Consider the following 25,739-nt stretch of genomic DNA (forward strand, 5'->3'; position numbering starts at 1 on the left):
AATGAAACTTCAATTTGTCTCAATTTCGTCATGGTTGTTTGACCAAAGAGCGTGAAGTACACTTTGGAAACTTAAGTACCATGTTTTGTGGTTGATAGATCGCTTTGATTTTCAAACGGTGAAAAGAAAGGAGTTTAAACTGTTACCCACGGCTCTAACTTGTTCTTAGCGCTCACAAACTGTTTGGCACATTTTTAGTGTTCACAATTCACATGCAAAATATAAATAAATGAAAATATTGTAATTAATCTTGTATATAAATATTTAAGATATATTTAAGGTCGACTCATTATCATAGATTTTTGTGCAGCATCTGGTCATAACCCGAAATCATAGTTGTTTTTTTCTAGTTTTCTAGCTGTTTTTACAATATACTCTATGGTGGAAAAAAACAACTAAAAAACAAACATAGAAGAAAAACAGTTGCATATCCTAATAATAGCCAGTTATTAGCAAATTGATATAGCAGGTTAAAATCCAACCAATAAAAGCTCAATGTAATACTATTTTGCTAGACAGACAGAAGAGAGGTACAAAGAGACAAGAGCCAGGCCAAAAGTGTGCACTCTAAGGAAAGCAGCCACAGAGAGGCTGGAGCTGCAGTAATTTTAACCTGGCCTGGCCACTATGCCTACATACACACATGCGGAGTGGCTGCCCTGCCGCCTGTCCAGGTGAGGTTTGGTGGCTTTGGACAAGGAATGCCTTGTTACAGAGCTCAATGGTGTGTTTTAGCTCTAAAATATAGAAGGGATCAGAGGAGGGGGGAGGGCATATACAGGGGGTATAGGAGCAGAGGCAGGACCTGTCTGTGGAGGCACAGTCACATATCACTGGGCTTTGGATTGCGGCATTCAACAAACTGTAAGCAATATTCCTTCCTTGCTATAGTATTCTATTCTGCGTATCTGTCATTTATGGTTTTAGTAATTGCTGTGTTTGCTTTGGTATGTTTTGAAGTGGTTGTATGCATCATTTGGTAACTGAAGATATGTTTGGTGAATTGGTGACTCTAAACTGCCCCTCTGTCGCAATAGTAATTTTGGATCCATGTCTCCAAATATTAATTCAAAAAAAATATGTGACAAATTATAATTAACTATTGTCTTCAAAGTCCTTAGCAGAATAAAATGAATAGTTTAGTATTGCCCATTAAGCAATAACTTGAGATGTTAATTAAAATTACCCCAAAAAGATCATTTGAATTTCTATAAAAATCGGCTGATGATGGACACTTGTACATTGACTTATTTGTAGTGTAGTCTGTTGAGTGCCACCAAGTTGCCAACAATGGGAGCATTTAAACTTTTGCGGTCACAGGAGTAAACATATGAAGTTGCACACGCAGATGGCAACTTCAAATCTGAACTTATCTGTACTGTATATAGAAAGCTGATGTCCACTGCGTGGTTCTTTCAGCTTTTGGAGTGAAGAGCATTGAGTCACATGCTCTTGTCCAGGTGTGAGTGCATGCTGTTCCTCGTGGTTTACACTCAGTCAACAGTCTGCAGTCAGCCTGTTTGTCTTGGACGTCTTCAACCGCCCGACGATTACCCAATCACATCATCAGGCCTGTAATTGCATCACATACATCTGGTAGTGTTTTTCCCTTCCATTATCCTTTATGACACACACATCCACAGTGACTATAGGCATACAGACACATATACACATATGATGTCACAGCCATGCTGCAGTGTGTTTTAAAGGGACATAGTAAAAGCCAAAAGTAAAATCTGTCAACTGGACAAACAAGGTTTGAGAGGGGAGTTAAAGAGGCAATTTTTGTTTGGAAAGACAATCCTTCCTTGAAAAGGAATGTGGGCCTTATACATCATCTTTCCCCCATCTATAACTCCAACCTCAGACCCAAAGCAAACATAGGAAACAAAGAGGATAAAGAGGAACAATAGGATTAGCCAGGATGCCATAGGTATGTAAGCATCCATTAAGAGTTATATGAATATGCTAATTGTGTCTCACGCACAGTGCACACTTAGTGTAGCTCAATAGACCTAACCTACATACAGAAACTGTAAAATAGCTGTTTCCAGTTTCAGTGTAGTTAGCTCCTCCCTTCAGACAGATATAAGGCAGTGTCCACCAGCAGTCTGACCAGAACTGAAGAAGCGTCTTGGATGAGCAGCAAAACGTCTTCACACCTACAACTTTTTTGTCCAGTTAACAGATTTTACTTTTGACTTTTACTATGGATCAGACCTGGATGACCAAGGGATTACACAGACATCTTTTAAAGGGACAGTATATATGATTTAAAATTTTATAAACATGATGTAGCTCCATTGGTTTAATCCAAAAACAACTGGATCCGAATGATCTGATTTGAATTCTCAATATCTAAACCCCAGCACTTGCATCATTAATTAGTGTTAGGGCAGCCTCTGCATAAGTTCTGGAGTTTCTGAGCTTTCACATTAGGCAAGGTCTGTCCATATATAACCCTGCACAACCAGATTAATTCTCGTGATATTTGTGAGTTCACAATGAAGATCCATTTTGGCATGCTCCCGCAGGTGTGATAGGGCCTAACTGTTGGTTGGCAGACCAATCACAGAGCAGCATTAAGGCACAGCTCTTAAACAAACCAAAACAAACATGTCACAGACTATTTAGTATGTGCTTTGTGTGTTTGTGAACGGGGAAGAGTCTGTGCTTTTCTCTCAACCGGGTCTAATATTTTTCTGCTTGTGCCGCTGTTACGACGCTTCATCCGATCAGATTCAAATATTTGTTATGATGCCTCGCCTTGTGTGTTACACATATCAATCTGGAGTGAACCAGGTTAGTCCATAAACTGAGAATGAGAAAAACTTGTATGTATCGTGTTTGGAGGTAAAGGCACTGGCTACTCAGGTTTATTTGTGATTATAATACCCTTCTTAAGAGAGTAAGAGCACAGACTACGTACTGTCCCTTTAAGTTGGTTCACATTTTAGTGTGCTGATTACTGTAGCGTGATAGTGTCGACTACTAGCAAGAGCTTCTCTGTTATTTTATACCTACTTACATGAAATTGGAGAGGACATACATACATTGCATTACATTTGAGTTTTAAATGGGCTCCTAAAAGCACTATTAGCACTATTGTCTACACTTGACCAGCAGCAGGAAACAGGAAATCCATTCTTTCTCTCAAACCTAATTTATCACTCATTTGATGTAAAGGTTAGAACTTTGCAACGCCAAACCTTTATGAGTTTAGCACATTTTTTGGGTCAAAATTTAGTTTTTTTATATATATATTTTTTTTCATCTTATAGACATTCATAGTTCAAATATTCCTTGTCATGCACTATTGTATTATATTTCATTTGATTAGAACTGCCATTCATTCATTCATTTCATACAGTGCACGTGTTGTCTATAACTATATAGTCCAACATTTACATTTAGCATTTCCATGTGACATAATTTTCAGACACTGTCCCACTTCTTTCCTGTAGTTTCCTGAGTCTGAGTTGGTTTTCTGTTGGTGTCTTTAGCTTAGTCCAGCCAGGCTGTTTTTGTCTGCCTGTCTTGGTGCGTTCTCATGCACTTCACCCCATTCCCTCCCTGTCCAACTTTCAGAGGACAAATGCCAAAGGCGCTCACATTGTGTCCTTAGCTGCCATCACTCACTGTTACATAAGAAAAGTCCCTGTGTGCCTTGTGTATGTTTCTTGACTTGAATTCTGATGCCCTTTTTATTGGGTTCATAATAACTGTTTGGAATTAACTAGTTTGAGCCTGTCTTTGTGGCCAGTGGATGATGGAACATAAGAGTGATTGTTTATCAGTGATGAAATGCACTTGCATTTCATTCATTATTTTATCCACCTTCACCTTCTTCAGTTTACTAGATGTTGTCTAAAGATAGACAACAGGTTATTGCATTTGATAAAAAATATGCAAGAAGACAAAATGATTGTCTCATGATGATAATAAAAGTGGTTTTAAATACAAGACCATGTACTACTGCCCACTACACTGTCAAGTGTTTTTGATGTGCAAGGTGAGATGTAATTATAATTTGAGCACATTTTTGAATATTTACAAAAGACTATCTAAAAAATTAACATCCCTAATTTTGTCAGTTCATATCAAAGTCCCCGACCATGTGAATACCTCTCAGCACTGTTAGTTGTAGATACTCCAAACAATTCAGTATTCTTGCACGTAAACGTAGTGAGTGATGTTGAGTAAATGCAACCTATAATACCACATTTTTAGGGTGTTTTTGCCAAAAGCCCAAAGGTACTACTGAATCTCCCATAATTAAACAGAAGGTCGATATTGAGTTTGTATCAGTTGTGGGGAATGTGTAGAAACGATGTTACAAAGAATACATATAAATATAAATATTTTTAATATGTCTGTGCCATGTCAAGTGTCTTAAAGGGCGTCCTTTGCCAGGTGCTTGGAGCTTATTCCACATCATGTTTGAGAATTATGTAAAAATTGGATTCATTCTAAAAATGGCTGCGTGTTTTCTCTGAGCAGTGGAGAAGGAGGGAGTGCTTGGTTTTTACTTCTGCACACAGGAGCTTGCCTTGGGCATAAATTTGTACTGTATATATTTGTAAACATAACCAATAAGTTATGCCGCAGAAACATGCTAATCTGGCACTGTTTGGACTAGTGTAAAATTTACTAAGACTACTTCAGTTCAGTATTCTGGCGCCTCTCTCCCATTGAGCTCATGTGTCCAGTCCTATTCACTGCCTTTCTGTGAATAAACCCTTATTAGATTGAGCTGTTTTGGTGCGGTCTATTGCCTGGAGACAAGACTATACCCAGAACTGTTCCTTACACGGCTTCTGTCTTCATGTTGTTGTTTTCTTTCTAGGACCATCAATGTTTACAGTGCACCCTCTTATTAAATGCACTATAGCAAGAACATGTACCTTGATCAAACGATCTGGATTTTTTAAGGAGTGAATATTTTCACAAGGTAGTACTAGTGGGAATGGAGCCCAAAACTGAAGTGTAGATAAACAATGATAAATAGTTATTTCCTGTGTGGTTTGCTCATGGCCAGATGCCTGAGATCTATAAATAACCTGCCTATTTGTTGGGGCTAGAGCTTAATGTCAGGATGTAATCATCATTAAATCTAAATACGCATTCAGTATTATCAATGAATACTTTTGAAACTGAGGAACAACTTTATATGTAATATTTGACATTTTTCTATTTCTTCATGTTACATCTTCCTTGTACTGCTCAAAGACATATGAAAGGTGACGCTACCTGACCATTTCCGAAGGTCTACTCTGCCTAATACCCCAAGTTGATAGGAAGTAGCAGGTAGTACCCGCTCTCCACCTCAATATTTAACTATGTGCTGTTTAGAGGGTTATGTCAAATGAACACAGCTTGTTAGCCGCCAATGTACCTTGAAAGGCTTCTGCGTTCTACATTTCCACCCCAAAAGCAGTATGCGTGTAAATGAAGACATATCTTGACATATTATTTTGCAAGAGAAGAAAAAAAATGTCAGTGATTATTCATGAAGCTTAAGTGGAAACTTAGTGTCTGAACGTGTATACCGCAGTTCCCATGAGAGCTCTGTAGCCCCTGATGCTGTGTCAGTGTTGGAGAGTTTGTGGCTATGACGCATGTCCCACTCACAGATAATAAGAGATATGACAAGGTGGCATCAGGAGCTAACCTGGCTAACAGCACTCCACTTAGGCTTGTTCAAATGTGAGACAGGTGATGACAGATCTAGAACTAGGAAATAGAGATTAGCCGATATGTGTTTTTTCATGGCCCATGCCAATACAGTTTGTTTAGAATACAGAGTAGCCGATGGCTGCTAAGCTCTGCTGATATGTTTTGGGCCAATATATAGGGCAGAATTTGGTTATTTTCCTCAAATTATGTAATTTAAATTTACTATAAACTGACCCACAGCTTTTTTTTTTTACCACAAACCTTTAAGAGAGCAGTGTATCACATTTAGTGCAGTTGTATCTTTGTAATAAAGGGTTAAAATCAAGATTTGTGTGTATGTTCTAGGCAGCAAATCGACCAAAACAAAGTTTCGGCCTATGCTGGAGCCGATGTTGTAAAAAGTCCAAATATCAGGTCTATCTCTACTAGGAAAGAATTGTTTGAATGTGTAATATGTAAGTGAGTGTGGTGTGAGTGTGTGATTATTATTCATATTTTAATTCAAATACAAAATAGGGGGAAAAAAAGTCGTTTGACGATTTCTGTCCAAACCAACCATGACAGCTGCATATTTTGTGATACAGATTTTAGCTTTCTGATTATCTCATGTTCATAATTCAGCATCATCCTAATTATGAAAACTCTAATCTTTCTCCAGTTTAGATATGGTCGTTCCGTCCGTACAGTGCAGCTGAGGATCCTTTGCAAGCTGTCTTCTTCTCAGCTCTCCAGCCTATTTTCACTTATTTATAGCTACTATAAACAAGTCATCTTTGTGTGACTGCTGGGAATGCTGTGATGTCAGGAACCTTATATAGTCTCATAATGATAGGAACACTGAACTTGTGTGGATGTTTATCTGAAGGAAAGTACACCGGTGTTTTGGTTTTGCACGTTTTATTATTCCTTATTTCCTTATTATTTTATTACAAATATTCTATGTTAACCCACCTTCATGGTTGACGTGCTCATTCATTTGGCATAGGTTTTTCACTAAAGTGGACGCCCTTCCTGATAAAGTAACAGAAAAAATGACACCACCTTTTTTTGTCTCGTAATATAAACATCTTTCATCCTTCATCTTGAGTTCTGCCTCACAGTGTTGATCACATTTTTCAAGCAGTCTGCAGGTTATGCCATCAAAAACACTGAGCTATCACGTATTTTCTGCTGAGTTGCAGCCGCTTTAAAATATATGTTATAAGAACATTCCCTCATCATAAACGTACTCAAAGCAGCATTTTGATTGTTTCAGGTATGTTTGAGTAATGTTAATTTGAGGCTTGAGGGCTGAGAAATGTCCTACCCCCTATCCCCACCAACTTCCCCACCAACTTCTCTGTATGTACAGTAAACATGTACATGACAATCTGCTACTATAAAGAGTTTATGCACACAATAGCAAAATAAAAATACCAGGATCATGTAGAGCGGGTTAATACATACATTTTAAGACCGAAATAACAAGGCTCACTGCAGCAGTTACAGATCGAGGAGTGACAATTTTTCAATGTAAAGTGAATTGGAGCCAGAAGTGTGCCCATGATCTTTCCTATTTGGAATATGGTGGCTAGCAGGTTAACTATGTTGAGTTATATATACAGTCTCTGGTTATACATAATACAAAAACAATGTATAGTCCTTTTAAAGCAGCTTTGTGAGATTAGCTTGGGTGCTGTGTTAACATGGTTGTGCCTGATGAGGATGATGAGGATGATGCCTGCATACGGGTGAGTCATCGGCCCGCTCTCCTACCCCTCACACTCAGCACAGGCCACTCTGCCAAATCCATCTGGCAGCCTGGCTCTGTGGAGTGGCTAAATGGTGATTCTGAGGGTCACACTGAATGCAGCTTGTATACAAAACATTATGTCCGCTAGCTTCATGGAACTCAACTGTTTGGGGGACACAACATTGCCTGTGTTTGTGTGAATGGTAATCGCAAGCTACAGGCTAAGTTCTGCCAAATGTAAATGCTGAGATTTGGATCCAAATATGGATCCAGTATGTATGATGATAAACTCTCACGCCGGTGTTGGTACATCCTCTTATGGAGTAGCTGTTTAATTTCTCCAATGTAAGTGCAGAGTGCAGTGAGCATTATAATGGAGAAACTAAACTCTGGACCCCAGTCCACCGTACATCTCCATCTCAAAGCCACTAACCACTCCTTTGAAGATAGTGAAGTTCAAATCTTAGCCAGAGATAAGAAATGATTTGAGAGGGGAGTTAAAGAAGCTGTTTTTGTTAAGAACGAGAATCCTTCCTTAAACAGGAATGGGGCCTGAGACATAACCTCTCCCCCATTTATAACGCCATCCTCAGACTCAGAACAATAGCAGGGTCGTTAAGGGCTGAATAGGGAAATCTCATCTGAAACTGGAGACAATAGATGTTTACAGTTTCAGTGTGGTTGGCCCCTCCCCTCAGATAGATATAAGGCAGTGGCCACCAGCATTCGGACCAGAACTGAAGAAGTGGCTTGGATGAGCAACAAAACATCTTCACTCCTACAACGATTTGTCCAGTTGACAGATTTAACTTTGTCTTTTGCTATAAACGTGTGAATGAAACAAAAAAGAAGTCCAGGTATGTTTGGGAAAATAGCATAGTATAGGCCAGGTAGTCATCTGGATCTTGTTCTTGAAACTGAGATGTTTTGACTATCATCCGTAAGTCATTTTCTTCTGAGAAGCTAGTAAATCCACCTTCAGATTGAAAATGACTTGACTTCAAAATTACTTTTGAAATGTCTCAATTTCAAAAACTTTGCTCAGATGACTTACTATGAAACTATTTCTATCACAATTAGACTAAGAAACGAGGTTTTTGAGTTGTTTTCTAAGGATATTATATATATTGCTTAAGTAATTGGGCCTTTGCAGGCTGTTAACTGGGCTTTGTTTATTTATTGCAGACAGATTGCTGGTCAGAAGCTTAGTTCAGTGTGGCTATGGTTGTTCAGTACAGTGTTGAAATGATGATATTTGCTCCTCTCTGTTTGTTACTCTTCCCTCTCTTTTATTTGCATGTTTAACACAATTGAGATGATTAAGTGAACACAATGTATTACAAGGACGAGGGCAAAGGTTTACTTGTTCCTGCTTTGCACATCATGGGCCCTTGAGACTGGCGAGTTCATGTAAACAAAAAGGGCTCCCCCCGCTGGTTGCTCAGCAGTACACTGTTTGATCAGAATCATTTTTAGAGCTGAATGATGTAGCTGTCAAACATTACGTCTCTCTGAAGTGCTGTTATAGTTCCTCAGGAGGAGTCTATTTGAGTCGTAATGGACAACAGAGCACACAGACCATATAAAACCCTGGCATAATGAATGAGTGTGTGGTTGGCTATAAAAGCTCTCATTGGAGAATTACTTCCTGATATTGAAAGTGTTGCATTCTACTTTAAAACCAGACACAAAACAATATAGCTTGTAATCATTGTGTTCATTTTTAGATGAGCTGTGCAATTAATCACATTTGAATAGCAATTAATCACATTTGAAATTCAGTGATTTCTAATTGTCAGTGGTATGATTTGGTCTTTTTAAACAAGAGCTTTACTATCTGTGAGTAAAATCATGTGTTTCGGAGCAGAGTTCAGGCTTAGGAGAAAGAAAAACAAAAATAAAATCAATCAAAAGGTAAATACATTGTGATGCATGTTTTTGTCATATCGCCCTGCCCTGTACCCCCCTTGTATATCAGTAAACCATGAATGTGCTGTATTAGGCAGATTATCTCATCTGTCAATCAACTCACAGTCAACCCAGGCCATGACAGTCGCTCTGTCAGCTCGTCTTATTTATGACATCCCCTGACACACAGTGACAGGTCAGCACAGCTCTGCAGCAACAACACACAGGGCACGGGACAATTATGGACACTTTTTTCATTCAATATGACTGCACAATATATGTCAGAGCTATTGTAATTAGGCCTGTCACAATAATCACTATACCGGTATATATCCACTGATCATTGAATGACAGGAGGAACAATCATTTTTTGGGGTCAATTTTTATCACAGTACTTTTTCTTTGTTCTACTGGGATATTTTTGATTATTTTTCTGTACTCCGATGAGATTTGAGCTGTAGAGGGTTCAATTATGAACTTTTATGGCTCATTATAGCTAGGTGGCTTTTGTGAATAATTCTGCTTCATGGTTTGGTTTCAATATTATTGTTTATTGTCTGTATTTACTTCAGCGGTTTAGTCCTGGTCTATTCCAGATTTCATTTCATTTTAGTCTCAATTTTGATCTAGTATATGTACAAGTTTGAACACATCCTAAAATTACCCTAACAGAGATTTTCTTGGGCAGAATTCTTCCCTAAAACTCAAAAATAATCCACAGTATCTTTGTCATGCCCAAGTTTTGGTAAATATTGGCCCATAATCACAGAACCTTTCTGTACATTTAGCTTTGCTTTAATTGAACTTATTAGTATGTAAAATGTGTATATCAAGTATTGCTTATCACATTTTGTCATCGGAATATTTTAGCAAAATGATGAAAAAGGCCAAATTTGTTCTGTCCTGAGTATATTTAAAGACCAATTTTTGAACCTAATGAGCCTACGTATCCTACCTAGCCTACCTACCCATGAAGGGAGGTTATCTTTAAGGAGTAGAGTTAGGGTTAGGGTTAAGGTTAGCAGGAATACACCTCAATCACATCTTCATGTCCCTACGTTATTCACACCACCTGGTACCTCATTTTTCATTCCCCTCTTTGTTTTAGTTTTTATGCTGTTCCTGCCCACAAATCTTTCTTCCTATATTGTTCCCTCAACATACATATACATTCATATTCCCTATTTTGTCTAAGGTTGCTGTTCTTGATATTAAAGCTACAAGATTAATCAAAAATGCACGTTGAATAAATGCAATTAGCTACACAAAAGCCACAATTTTCAAAGTAAAAACAATAACATATCCTGTCTTTTTCTGCATATAAAGTGCAAACCCTGTAGTTTAGATCTGTACAAAACGAAAAAAACAATGCTGTTAGACGTATTTCCCAAATCGTTCAGCCCTTCTTGCTATCCTGAGATGAAGATATGGAACAAGGCTCATGTTTGTGGAGTTAGAGCACAGAAGGGGGGGTAAAGGGGGGGTGGGGATGCTCGTATGTGGTTCAGGCCTGCAGCTGTAAGTGTGACGTGCTCCTCTGCTGTTCCTTATCTGCTGCGTCTGCTCTCTTCTTATTTTTAGATGAGATGATGGAGGGAAAGGAGAGAGGGATGAGGAAAAGGAGGTGAAGGAGGAGATAAGTGCGGGTAGGATCAGCTGTGTAGTGTCAGCAGCATGTCTGACAGTCTGCTTCTGTGTGCTTGTGTCTACAGATGATGGGCCAGCCGGAGTGGGACTACAAGAGAGCGCTGGGCAGATCTCAGGTCAGTGAACTACCTTTACATGTTTTTGTTGTTTTTTTCCAATATATAAGTAATTAGTTAACTTTTCACATGACCCAAATGTGCAGTGTTACATTATGGTATTTTCATGTGGTCTGTTCATTTGGTAAAAATAAACAAATGAACAGACAACTTATGGTTGCTATGGGTTACAAAGCATACCATCCACCACCTCCTTGTCTCCATGAACATATATTTGCTTTGCCTGGAATGCTCCACAGTATGACATTATAATTATTCATCTTATTTTTTTTTTTTTATTATTATCAGTATTTTAATGCTAGAAAAGTAATTGGAAAACATTTATTCCTGCTGTGAGTGGGATAGCCTCTCCACAGATCTGACCAACACTTGGCCTTGTGACATCACCTATTTGTTTGTTGTTTTGTAAAGAAGACTTATTGTGCTTGTATCTGATATATAGTTAGAATCTATGACACCCGATATAATTTGGACATTTTAAATCATAATATTCATCTTAAACAACTTAATAAAAGAAACAAGGCTGCTGACTTCTGCATTAGAAAACTGCAGTGCCCAGTGGGATCAAACATTGCCGTAAAGAGTCGGCTCCTCCTGTGGTTAACTGCACATGCTATCATATCATCATTTTTTTGACTATGCTGCTCTGCCGAATCCTGCACATATCATCAATTAAGAAAATAAAATTGGAGAATGAAGTAAGTACGTCACAGTGGGCGTATACCGGTAGTAGTTAAAGAGGGGATTGATCGGCAATATGTCGTCTTGAAAATAACTGATTAAAGATTGCTCAAACATGCACAAATCACTCCAAATACAACTTTGGGTGAGTAAATGGTGACAAAACAAAAAGTTGATTTTGCATAATAGATCTGCTTTAAATTGAAAGTCACCTATAATGCATTCTGTGTGATCCACATATGTGCCACATGAGAAAAGGCCCTGCATAACCTTAATTGTTACATCTATCCTCTTTGCTTATGGCTTTGGTTAACTGACTGGATCGATACCGTCCCAGTTTCCTGCTGCAGCCTGATAATAGCCTCGATATGCCACTGGTCATCACACATCACCTGGTATCACCGGAAACTCTAGAGTCAAGTTGTGGGCATAGTACAACAGAAACCACTACTACTGCATACTACAGTATGATACTTGGCCTCACTTTGATCTTTGTCCCCGATGTATCTTAGCAACACAATACTAGCGATAGATTCAGGTTGTTCCCTCAGCCCTGAAGCACAAGTGAACATTTGCAATTGGCAGATGCAAATGCGAGGGGCGGTTGAGAGAATAGAGGGAAGATAGGGAGTGAGAGAGAAAGCACAGCACGGACAAGATATAGAAGGATAGAGGCTGAGAAATTGAGATCACAGTCCTAAGTCCGCTTTGGAATAACACTCTAGCAAACAAGAAGAAACATTTTCAAACTGCAATCAATATTTCTGGATTTGGTATTAAGCAAAAGAATGCAGAGAAGGCACTCCGCAAGTACAATGGGACGCAATCCGGACAGTTTGCATCGCCCAATGCAGGTGGAGTATTTGCTTAGCTGTTGTGTGTAAACTAACTTGCACCTGGACTGTTTTGTGATGTTCCCCTGCAAGCTGTAGTGTTTAATCTGCAATGATGAGCAGTCTTTAAATAGGACAACTCGGAGCCTTGTCTAAATTAGGCTGGAGTTTTTGGGTCAGTTAAACATGAGCAAGATGGATTTCTATTAGCATGATTCTATACAAAAAAGTATTTGTGTTTAGAACAAGAAATTGATTGATATGTTCTGCTCATACTGGTTGCAAAAGATGTTTTCAAAAACATTTTTATTATCTTGGTTGTGCAAGCATGAATAATAATTTGTCAGATCTGATTCCAGCATCAAAGTTGTGGCCCCTAAGCTTATGTCATTTGAAAACTGATCTTGATAGTTTACAGTGCAGTTTGTGTCAGTTCCATGTCTGGATAAATACAATGATTTGAATGGCATCCTGAGTTATTCATCTTTTTTGCACAATGGTACATGCAGCATGATTTGCTGTGGTGATGTCCAGGAAGGCCAAGATATCCTGTTTGAATCCTTGAAATAAACTTTCATGTGGCGTGCTGCTGTGTATTTGACTTGTTTCGGCTCTATTGACATGAATGTAGTGTATTTACAGTTGTTAGCTTCCACTGTAGCGGAGCTCAGCTGGCCAGCTCCACTGAACTGTTCTTTTTCACTTGAGTGGAGATGGCCTGCCTGTGGACTCAGCAGCCCCCTGCTCTCACTGCTCTGTCCATCTCTCTCTCTCTCTCTCTCTCTCTTGTTTGCTTTTTGTGTCTGTGTCTCTCTACCCTCACCATCTGCCTTTATGCCTGATCTCCCTAGTCTCTACATAACTCTGGACAGGCTCCCCCGAGACCGAGCTGGGTGCTTGGGGAGAGTGAAGGCTAGGAGGAAGTGAATGCTGCAACAATAAAAATGTTAGTGTCAGTGTGTGGTCACACTGTAAGAAATGTGAACAGTCTTCAGAATGTGTTGCTTTCAAAATAAGCTTTTGAAAACAATAGAAAATCTTTGTGTGCGCGTGTGTGTGTATGTGTGGGTATGTGTGTGGGTGTGTGTGCATGTGTGTGGGGGTGTGTGTGTGCACGTGTGTGGGTGTGTGTGTGTATGTGTATGTGTATGTGGGGGTGTATGTGTATGTGTATGTGTATGTGTTATCAACACATTGTCTACTCCAGTCAAAGTATTAGACAGGCTGTGAATTGATGAGCATCTGGCATGAAAACCTGCCAAATCAAAGTGCAACTGGTTCTCCTAAATGACCACTAAAACAGAATAAATAGAATGGAGTAATAATGGTGTAGTGGTTAAAGGTGTTGCTCATGTGTGGTTATTATTACTTCTGGCCATGTCTCTGCCCTCCCTTCCTATTTCACATTACAGCTAATAATACATGTTGCGTATATTTCTGTTTGGTGGCAGCATGATGCAAACTTACCTCTCATCATAATGCATGATCTTTCTTTGACATTGTCTGTACCATATACAGTGCTTTACTTTGGATAAAGAGCCATCACTTTGTGCATTACGATGAAAGCTGTGGTCCCAGGAGGTATAGCTCCACAGTGCGTGCCGCTATGTTCCTGCACTGCACATGTGAGTGTGTCCACAGATGATTTGCTCATTGACCATACTCCCCCTGCTGTCTCTTGTGGGCCTCTGCGCTGCGAGGGATCAATAACCTTCTCCATGGTCCCTGTACAAATGTGCTCTTTAGCATTACATCAGATCAAATCATGCATGTCACAAACAAGTCATGCTAAATCTAGTGATGCTTTATAAAAATGTAGGTGGTGAAGATATATGCTACATTGAGTGGTTGTTATTTCTATATTTTTATTTACTTTTGCCTTCAGGGGTTGGCATAGCACAATTTCTGCATTTTTGCACTGTAAATGGATTTTAAATGTATTCATCACAAACTGCCCATCTGATATTTTAACTATCTTTCCTCCTTCTCCTTATTTTAGGACCTGGAAAACTTTAATGTATTTCCTAAAGCTTCATTTTGTAAAGACTTACTAACCAAAATTTATGTTTTAAAAAGTGAGATTCTGTTCTGAGTGCAGATCTTAAACACATCCAGGAGCATTAACATTTGAGACTAATCAGAAATATGAACCAATAAACTGATACAATAATCCCATATATTTCAGAAGATGTTTGTAGAGATCTAAACTACAGATACAGCAAGAGTTGTGTTTTATGACAAGTATACACATAGTTTAAAGAAATAAGGCAACACATTGTGGATGGGTGTCTATCTGTGGCTGACATGAGCTGAACAGAGTCCATTACTGCCAGGTAATGGTTGAATGTCACAATAGCAGGATGTCATAAAGCTCTGGAGTGCTCTAATGGGTTTTGTTCAGGTTGAGGTGACACGTGCTCACACCCTTTTCTCTCACACACACACACACACACACACACACACACCCGCGCGCGCGCGCACACACACACACACACACACCCGCACGCACGCACACAGACACACACACACCCACACACACCCACAAACACACACAAACACACCCCAACACACAAACACACTTTTACGGGAAACTAAATGTGTATGGGCTCAACACATTCACTTATCACCTCCCGGCCCTGAGCTCAGACATGTTTGAAGAGCTAATGCGATCTGTTTAAAGCTGGGAATTAGGAGAATCATTTATCACTTTATCTGCTGTCGTTAAACTTTATGTACCTGTCATCTCCGCCATTGGAGTTTCGAGAAAGAAAACAACAAGAGATTACTAGGTGGATTTCAATAACCTGTCTCGTCTCTGTTTTTATAAATTATATGCTTTTTGTTGGGGTGAAACCACTGAAGCTAGAGAAAGAGTTTTCAAAACAGGAGGCATCAAGTTGCCTGTAGATAGGACATGGCAAAGGCAGAGGTTGTTGCCAGTGAGTAAGTGCATGCTGCAGCCTCAGGGGTGGGACAGATGGGCGAGCGCGGGCTTATAGTGGGCCATCATGTCAGATCATTGAGTTTGTGTGTTGGCACAGCTGAATAGACAACAAGGATGCATGAAAAGTGCAGAGCTGACCTCACCATATGCTCATGTATTCTTGTTATTGTTCCAAACATGTCATGGTGAGTAACACACCACGGGAAGATCATACAGAAGTCTGGGGTCTAGGGAGATTGTACTGTTTGTTTATAATATTACTGGTCTGAAGATTCAAAGCTATACCTTGTACTGGCTGCAGTTGTTAAAAGTTAACAATAGCAGAATGCCTCTGCATAATAGCGCCTGATGTTTGGTTGAGTACACAGTATTAGACTGCAAGTACTGGTAAATACATTGTAGAGTGCAGTTCATTTTGGCCTCACACATGTTTTATATTCCTGATGTCATTGTTGTAACACTTCTTGCTTCTACAGCTTCTCTAGAGGTGTAACTCATAAGCATTTAACTTGTGATAGTCCAAATCAAACACACATGGGAAAAACATCATTGTCCCAGACCTCCTTACACCCCAAAAGCCAGTACTAATGTCCTGTGTGTGTCTGTATGTGTCCCACAGTCATCTGGCACCAGTGTGGTGGTGGACATCGCGGTGATGGGGGAGGCTCATGGCTTGATTTCAGACCTCCTGGCTGACCCCTCTCTGCCCCCCAACACCTTCAGCTCTTTGAAGGCAGTGAGTAACCTCCTGAGCACACAGATCAACCTGCAGCCCCTGCACCGACCCCGCCTCCCTGCCGACCAATCACACGCCTGCTCTGACTCAGAGGAGGGGCCAGAGAAGATCGAAAGACTTGCCATTCCAAAGGTATATCATTTACAACTGACTTCTTCTATTCTCTTGATCTGTAGTGTTTCTCACACTGGGTACTGGTACATTGTTAGTGTCAAAATTAACTGAAATTCAAGGAGACAGAAAATTGTCTTTGGTGTGTTTCAGACACATATGTTCACACGTGTTCTCTCCACACATGAATTTGAATAAACTTACTGTATGTTGTATTAGTTCACTACTACAAACTAACTAAAAATAGCAAGACAATTTTAATAATATTTTAGTGGTGTTGTTTTAATGCTTGTGAAACAAGCATGTGTTATATTTGTAACCCAAAATGCCATCAATACATGTAATAGAAATTCCAAGCTACATTTCTTTGTTTGCAAATAAGAGAAGGAATAGCCATGTTAAACTGTTCTTTACCTTTATGTTCAATAAATATTCCACAGCATTTGACAGCTGTAAGCACATAGGTTCTTATACAAAACCTACACTTGTGAATCCACAGGACTTCTTAATGTTTTACAAGAGCATGCTTCACAATGTATGCAGGCACTTTGGGCAAAAAGCCAGGAACTAAATAAAGCGTGTGATGCAATGCAAGATCGCCGAGCCGAGAAGGGACTAGCACCTTTAACCATGGCTGAATGCACTCAAATCGTCACTCCATGATGAAACACTAGCTCACTTTTACTCATGCTAATCAGATGTGCATGTGGAATATATAGCCCGACAAACAATAACATGCGCATAAATACAAGACAGCAGCATATAGAATAAACATATCAAATGTCAAATTAAGAATAAAAAACTATCTTGAAGTAGGACTACTTTAATTTCCAGTAAGTACAAATCAGCTTATCCAAAATTATTATTAATTTTATTAGTGCACGGGTTTACATCATATTGATTTAAAATTTTACTGACTTGCCCAGCAGAAAACAAAACAACAATTATTATGTGTCTGTATTTTCTGAAATGTGCTCCGATGCTGTATCCCTGTGCTTTCTGCTTTTACCATGAAAATATTGTCATAACAGTATTAACTGAAAGAAAAGGCAAATGTGAATGATTTGTTGTAAAAAATGGTAAATAAATAAATAAATAAAATACATTTTAATTCTCTTAATAATTTGTACCAACCTATACTAAGATTAATCATAATACAACATTATAGTTAATTTAAACATTTTTGTTCTGAAAATTTCTAAATGTCTTTTTGTTTTCCATTGTCTCAGCGTCTCAGAAGAAGCCTCCCTCCAGGTTTACTGCGGAGAATTTCCTCCACCTGGACCACCACCACATCAGCCACAGGACTGCCCACCATCGAGCCCGGCCCAGTCAGGAGAGAGCGCTCAGCCAGCATCAAACACAACACAGACAGGTGACACACATCAAACACACAACAGACAGGTAAGACACACATCAAACACACAACAGACAAGTAACACACATCAACACACAACAGACGGGTAAGACACACATCAAACACACAACAGACAAGTAACACACATCAACACACAACAGACAGGTAAGACACACATCAAACACACAACAGACAAGTAACACACATCAACACACAACAGACGGGTAAGACACACATCAAACACACAACAGACAAGTAACACACATCAACACACAACAGACAGGTAAGACACACATCAAACACACAGCAGACAGGTAACACACACATCAAACACACAACAGACAGGTAACACACACATCAAACACACAAGAGACAGGTGACACACATCAAACACACAACAGACATGTAACACACATCAAACACACAACAGACAGGTAACACACACATCAAACACACAACAGACAGGTAACACACACATCAAACACACAAGAGACAGGTGACACACATCAAACACACAACAGACATGTAACACACATCAAACACACAACAGACAGATAGCACACATCAAACAGATAGCAGACAGCTAACACACACATCAAACACACAACAGACAGGTAACACACACATCAAAGATACAACAGACAGGTAACACACATCAAACACACAACAGACAGGTAACACACACATCAAAGATACAACAGACAGGTAACACACATCAAACACACAACAGACAGGTAACACAGACACACAACAGACAGGTAACACAGACATAAAACACACAACAGACAGGTAACACACACCAAGCATTAGCTAATGATAATGCACTGACATCAACATATGCATACTCTATGATATATATGAATGTCTCTAAATCTAAAATATTGTTATATGCATTGCTTAATGTGACCATTATGAAAACCATTTTGTCAGGGAACTCTTTCCATATGAAATCACACACCACACATCTTTTTAAAATACAATCATTATAGACAGTGTAATTCTCCACAGTATACAGCATCATCTGAAATGGTGCACATATCTGTCTTATGTAAAACAGTGAATCATGGAGCAACTCTGTTATGATGACCATTTCCAAGAGCCGTTCCATGTCGGCCTCCTGTGCTCCCTCCATCACCAACCATCTGTACAGCAAACCACTGGGAAAATCAGGTGAGTGCCAGACACCCTTCAGAAACACATGTACCACTACAATGACTCTAATGCCAGGTTATTGCCTTTCAGGTTTCCCCTCTTCCAACACCTCACCTCTGGGCACCCCCTGCCCGTCCCCTCCGCTCCAGGGCACTCCGGTCACCAGCCCCACCATTAAAACATGTTCAGTGCAGCTTCCAGAGCCTTTGGGGCCCCCCACAGAGCGCCCCCCTGTGGCCCCCAGGAGCCAACACCGAGCCTTAACCCACAGTCAGAGCGCACCCAGCTCCACAACCCCTCACTGGAGACCCCCGTCACTCTGCACCAGGTTACACTTTGTACATTATCAAAAGTAAACTCAAAATAAACTTGTTTAAGTTCTTTTTTCACGTGGAAGCTTTTTAAAATGACATTTTTGTCATTTTCAGTTGTGGCAGACCGTATAGCAGAATTACCAATGGAGTGGAGCCTGTTGACAAAGTAGACAGGATACCTAATCCAGGTAAAAATATAAATTCATAAAAAGTTTTCTGTCAGTGACTGATTGTGAAAAAAAAATAAAAATAAAAATGTAGCACTATCACATAATAAAGTACCTTTTTCCCCAGATGAGCGAATAGTAGCATCTTCAGACTATGACAGCACCTATGACAGCACCTACGAGACCAACCACAGTGACAGCAGCGATTTTGCACCCAATGAAGAAGATGGAGAGCCCAAGAAGCAGCATGAAGGAAAAGACAGTTGCCGGCAATGTCCAGCAGAGGGCATTGTACTACATCCTCTACTGCCGTCCCCAGAGGTACTTCATACTGAACATGAGTATACCATTACTTCAGTGTGTGGTGGATGAAGTATAATTAAGTAACATGTGCCCCATACCATTAGGACAAAGTCACCCCAGCCCACGAGAGTCCACTTGTGCCAGGACTAGAGCCTTTGATGAGTCAGCTCAACAACTGGAATTTTCCTATTTTCAGTCTGGTTGAAAAGACTAACGGGAAAACTGGCTGCATTCTCAGCCAGGTAAAATTCCACTTTAGTACCACACATATGTTCTATAAGGTGAAAGCAAAAAATCTCTACATGTTAATTCTTAAATTGTATACTTGTGTGTGTTTTTTCAGGTTTCTTATAAGCTCTTTGAGGAAACAGGCCTGTTTGAAATGTTTAAGATTCCAGTTCAAGAGTTTATGAACTATTTCCACGCTCTAGAAAATGGTTACAGGGACATTCCATGTGAGTACTAGCTCTTTCTGTGTCATGTCCTCTAACTGCCACAAGGAGGCTGTATAGTTCAATCATTTTATAATCAATGGAACGTGCTCAATCATTTACATAAACCCACATTCACATTTATTTACATGCATTGTAACTTTCCCTACAATCTCTTTTTCTCATGTTCTGGCTCTGTTAGATCACAACAGGATTCATGCCACAGATGTACTGCATGCTGTGTGGTACCTCACCACGCAGCCTGTGCCTGGCCTGCCCACCCCACTCACAGAAAATGGCATTCACTCAGGTATTAAACTGAAATAATATTTTTATAGTTATATAAAGTGTAGATCTGGTATAAGAGATAAATAACAGTATAAAACATTTTCAACAGACAGGAAGTATGTAACACAAAACATTTGTATTATGTTGCAAAAAGCAAACAGTACAAAAGTCCGTACTAGCCATATTTCAACTCTGTGAAAGTACTCAGTGCCTAGTTTGCTTGTTTGGTGGCTGTAGGTAAATTATTCCTTTCTGATGGTGAAATCATGTTTTTTGTCTAGTAGAACAGTGGAAGTCCTAAGGACTGTACAAGAACATAATGACATTGTGTTCCATTCCCAGATTCGGAGAATGGCATCTGTCGCAGTTCAACAGGTTTTCTAAAGTTAAACTCTGACCTGGAGGAGGAGTACGGCTCCTTAGCTCGCCTTGTCCCCGGCCTGGAGCTCATGGCTCTGTATGTTGCAGCCGCAATGCATGACTATGACCATCCAGGAAGAACCAATGCCTTTCTAGTAGCCACCAGTGCACCGCAGGTAAACACAACACAGCTGTAAAATCACTGTCCAAGTTCAGTTTCAAAAATATATATAAGAAAGTGTAAATGCACTGTACTGCCAGAGAAAAACTATTTTCAGTTTACTAGATGTACCTACTCATGTGGCCACAATCAGAATTACTATGTAGTGATAAACAATTATGTCCTATGTCCCTGTTTCAGGCACTTTTGTACAATGACCGCTCAGTTTTGGAAAACCACCATGCAGCTGCCGCCTGGAACCTCTTCATGTCTCAACCTGAATTTAACTTTCTGGCCAACCTTGAACATGTGGAGTTCAAACGCTTCCGGTTCCTCGTCATTGAGGCCATTTTGGCCACTGACCTCAAAAAGCACTTTGATTTCCTTGCAGAATTTAATGCAAAGGTAAACACTGAAAATTAACATACAGTTTTGGATTGCTACAATGTTAAAGATATAGTGACCTCTTACTAGACATGGCCTCTTCTAAATCAAAATTAAGTACTTTCCAGAGTCCAAATGTCACTTAAATCTGCATGTCAAACTATACAAAACGCTTCCCTAAAATTCTAATCTTTTATCAAACACTGCACATTTCTGAATATTATTTACATTTTATATATTTATATCTCTGTTTTAGGTGGGGGATGAAGGAGTTTCCAGTATTGATTGGACCAATGAGAATGACAGAATGTTGGTTTGCCAGATGTGCATAAAGATCGCAGATGTCAACGGCCCTCTTAAGAATAAGGAATTGCATTTGCAATGGACGGAAGGCATTGTCAACGAATTCTATGAACAAGTATGCTATAAATTGAAACTATGTCATTTTTTTCACATGTGGCCTTGGTTTATTATATAGCAGCCAATTATGCCTTTGTGATACGTTTGTGTGAAAGGCCCTCTTGAACTGAAATAGACAATAATAGCCTCTACTGCTGAATTTGTTCATGAACCACTGCAGATGCTTGACAACAAATCCTGCTGTCAGCCCACTGTGATTGTGATTGTGATTGGTCAGTTGACTCCGGTGCATGGCAAGACATAAAGATAAAATCTGATTCGCCTGGGAAGTATGATTAGTTCGCTAGCAACAGAAGGTTTTAAGTATAGAGGCCAAAATTGGAGACTTTGGAGTCCGTAATTGGACCCTCACAGGGTTATTTAACAGGCATGAAATAAGATTGAGGAAGGCAACTATGTGCTATCTATTTTATGTAAGGCGGTGATAAGCTTTTGTTAGTTCAGACCGTAACATAACAGATACAAACTGTTTCTTGGACAATTATAAACTGTCACTTTTGCGAACACTGTGCCACAAATCTTATCATTTTGCCTTGTATCAGAAGCTCTGTGTTTTCTTTAGAGAACTTACCACCTCTGATATCCCATAACCAGCTATTTAAGCGACCAGCAACCTTCTTTCAATTTTTCTTGAGAATTATGAATGACGTTTCAGCACGCACATCAAGGGCTTGTGTGTTTTTTTATTCGCAGAATATGACCCAAATATGTCATCTTTTGGACATAGCTTATTCACAGATGGAGATCACATCACTAGATAAAGCCTCCAAGCTCACATATGCGCACATGTACAACCAGCTGCATGCTAACGTTAGCCCTGCTTGTATCACTTAATTATTCAGAGCGTAATTCTCATGCATTACGCTCCTTTTGCCGCTGTTACCTATAGATCTACACAACAGTGTCGCTTGCACTGGAGCCACGTTGCCATGGAGATGAGAGCCCTCACCCCAGTGTCCACCTACAGTATAATCATCATGAAAGCTCTGCCATCAGCAAACAATCAGCAGCATGTCACAATGAATGCACTGTAGAGCAAAACAGTGGGATTGATTTTTACTTAAAAAATCAATGTGTCGATTTTATTTATTTTCATTTAATTCTGTAATTTAATAGTTAATCCCCTTTACAAAAAATAAATAAAAAAATCTGCAAAGAAATAGAACAGGATTAGATAGGATCTTCTGTACATTTTCAGGATTTATTTAATTAAACTCACTCTCAAATCAGAAAAATAAGTCAAAACTGAACCATGTCTTTTTAAATTTCTATTTCCCTTTAAATGTAATAATTGATTTTAACTAACTATCAAAATATAAAAGAATGACATGTCTTTATTTCCATAGTGGTCCACATACTGTTGTAGATCACTTCTGTTTTTTGTTTATTTGTCTCTAAATAAATGTTGTGATTCTCAGGGTGATGAAGAGGCCAGCCTGGGCCTCCCCATCAGCCCATTCATGGACCGCTCGGCTCCACAGCTGGCCAAACTGCAAGAGTCCTTCATCACTCACATCGTGGGCCCCCTCTGCTCGTCGTACCACTCTGCGGCCCTCATGCCCGGCCACTGGGTGGACTCTGCAGAGGGAGAGCTAGAGGACACCAGTGAACACAGAGACACAGAGGAGGAGGAGGAAGAGGAGGATACAGCCGAAGATGACGTGTCCACAATTTCTGCCACTTCCCGTATGTCTGTTACTAGAGTTACCTATGTGTAAAGCTTATTTATTTATAGGCAGCACAAGTTTAAGACAGTAATGTTATGTTATGATTTATTGCTGGATTAAAACATTAAAATGACATTACAGTGTTAAAATAACAATCACTAACACAAAATCTTTAAAAGATTCATTTTTAGGATGATCCAAACCTTTCTAGATTCGTCCACACATATTGAACTTAATTTACTTATTCCTAATTTATCAGCCTGTCTGATGCAGTTTTTTGAATAAATTCATTTATCAGATGAACTGATGAGAACTCATCTTCCAAAACCCTGGTAAAAATCCTGACATCTAATGTCCCGCTAATCCATGGGTTTCAGAATGATGAAAAATATCACTGTATCCATAGCAATTAACTAGTTAAATGCACAAATTAAATTAAACAAAATATTGTACCTTTTGAATGGTGAGTGGTACTCAAAATGTCACCTGTAAACAGGAGGCTGAAACCCATGAATAGGAAAGTAGGTTGATCCATGCTCAGTATCTGCCCTGGTTATAATGCACTGTGTCCTTGGACCAAGATGCTTTGAGAGAAATCAGTGGTTTATAGTTGTGGATAAAAGCATATCATTCCTACACTGTGCGAATCCTGCAGTGATATGCACCTTGTTCCATCTCTTTTCACTCCAAGCGTCTTTGATCAGATACAGGCATAATGAATAGCAGTGGACTATACGATGGGAGGAAAAAGACAGCTAAAAGGCAAAAGAAAAAATTGGAGCTGCTGGTTTGCAGATATGTTTTTATGATTTTATGAAATAAAAGTAGTATTTTGTACATTTTAAGGTGTACATTTGTCTGCCCAAACAGAAACCAAACAGGAAAGTCGACGGAAAGTGTTTTGCCAGATCACGCAGCATTTGTTGGAGAACCATGAGATGTGGAAACGTGTCATCGCAGCCGAATCGCCCGAGCAAGTCCAAGTCGAAAGTTCGAACTGCATGGGAAACCCGAGCGACGCCATCACAGCCATCCGCGAGGAAGAGGAGGAACAGGCCAGTAAAGAGGAGGAAGATGAAACCAACTGCCTCCACGACCAGGACCAGGAAAAAGAAATCCTGCTCCAATCAGGGACTTCAGGGGAAAAGGAGGAGGAGCCAGAGTGACCTTTGACCTCTCCCAACCAGGAACATTGTCTAAAAAAAGTTTTATTCCTAAGTAAACTCTTGATAAAGGTAGCCAGCACATCACTTTTGACACAACACTGTAGAAGATGTTTTGGGTAATATGTGCCTAATAATAACAGGGTTTAAGGACGGGGACATTGCATATTTAATTAACCTTAAATGCGAGAGGTGCAAAAGATGAAGCGTCAGAGAAGTAGAGCTAGCTGTAAAAAATGTGCTTTTTATTACATTTTTTATGTGCGTGGATGCGTTCTCTACCCCACAATCATTTTACTTACTCTTTAATATATATGGGAAATATAACGTCCCACCGTGCCGCCCACCCCTTCCTCCCACTACAACCACCTCACCCACCGAACCTACACAATGGGATGAAAGCTTGGAGACCCGAGAAAAAATTGTCAGTCACAGTTACAAGTCCACTGAAAGCGTTTTACTAAGAAAGGGAAGCGTGACAAGAGCCCCAAGAGCTTTATTCTCACTCAAGGAAAAACATACAAAAGATTGTTTGTCCTTCCACACGTGTTTCTTTTCCTTGTTTTTTTTTTTTTTTTTTTTTTATCCGAGTTCAGCACACTTACTTGCAATATACAGCGCTCAACTCAGGAAGAATGAGAGAAAGAGAGAGAAAGAAAGAAAGAAAGAGAGTGAGAGAAAGAGAGAGAAAGAGAAATTTTATACATGCACTTGCCACTGAAGGTTTTAATAACAATATGACACAAAGCTGTATAGAAATAATTCTTTTATCACTGCTATCCAAATGCAAGCAATGCCACATTCACTTTTTACTTTAGTATATTTTGTAACTATAAATCGCTTTGTTAAAGAGCAGGGTTGTTGTTGTTGTTGTGTTGGTCCTTAGATGGTATGGTAGTTTATAGCCTGGTATGTAGGCCAAGTTTGCAGATAGTAATCCAGTAAGCCATAGTGGTCTGGGACAGAATGGATTTACAGCAGTAACATAAAAATGCAATTAGGAAATGTTTTGAAAATAAACTCTTTCCAAAGGACGGTCAGTTCTTATACTTGACGTCCATTTAATTTGCTTAAATTACAGTTAAATTTGTACTTGTTCTTGTTTAGCTAGACAGGGATTTGAGTTTTGATACAGAACATAAGGGAAAAATCATAATTTGACTGTGAATTTCTTTTTAAGGCAAGTTAT

The 25,739-nt window shown here is 39.4% G+C and overlaps 1 protein-coding gene across 1 annotated transcript; it reads left to right on the forward strand.

Annotated features, from left to right (window-relative positions):
* The first annotated feature begins 1,496 nt into the window (after window positions 1-1,496).
* LOC117380764 (cGMP-inhibited 3',5'-cyclic phosphodiesterase 3A-like) lies at window positions 1,497-24,992 on the forward strand. The gene is made up of 16 exons (XM_055226240.1): window positions 1,497-1,596; window positions 11,029-11,079; window positions 16,157-16,405; window positions 17,614-17,759; window positions 18,799-18,911; window positions 18,984-19,245; window positions 19,322-19,395; window positions 19,502-19,695; window positions 19,782-19,919; window positions 20,021-20,132; window positions 20,311-20,418; window positions 20,739-20,932; window positions 21,118-21,321; window positions 21,557-21,718; window positions 23,139-23,406; window positions 24,258-24,992. Exons 2-16 carry the CDS (start codon window positions 11,029-11,031, stop codon window positions 24,551-24,553), a joined length of 2,571 nt encoding a protein of 856 aa, XP_055082215.1. The 5' UTR covers window positions 1,497-1,596; the 3' UTR covers window positions 24,554-24,992.
* The last annotated feature ends 747 nt before the right edge of the window (window positions 24,993-25,739 follow it).

Source organism: Periophthalmus magnuspinnatus, chromosome 13 (assembly GCF_009829125.3).
Source record: "Periophthalmus magnuspinnatus isolate fPerMag1 chromosome 13, fPerMag1.2.pri, whole genome shotgun sequence".
In the NCBI taxonomy this organism is placed as follows: Eukaryota; Metazoa; Chordata; class Actinopteri; order Gobiiformes; family Gobiidae; genus Periophthalmus; species Periophthalmus magnuspinnatus.

Coding starts and splice junctions, on each gene's coding strand:
- LOC117380764 (XM_055226240.1), top strand. CDS start 11,029: ATGATGGGCCAGCCGGAGTGGGACTACAAGAGAGCGCTGGGCAGATCT. Junction 21,719..23,138: donor TCAACGAATTCTATGAACAA/GTATGCTATAAA, acceptor TGTGATTCTCAG/GGTGATGAAGAGGCCAGCCT. Junction 23,407..24,257: donor CACAATTTCTGCCACTTCCC/GTATGTCTGTTA, acceptor CTGCCCAAACAG/AAACCAAACAGGAAAGTCGA.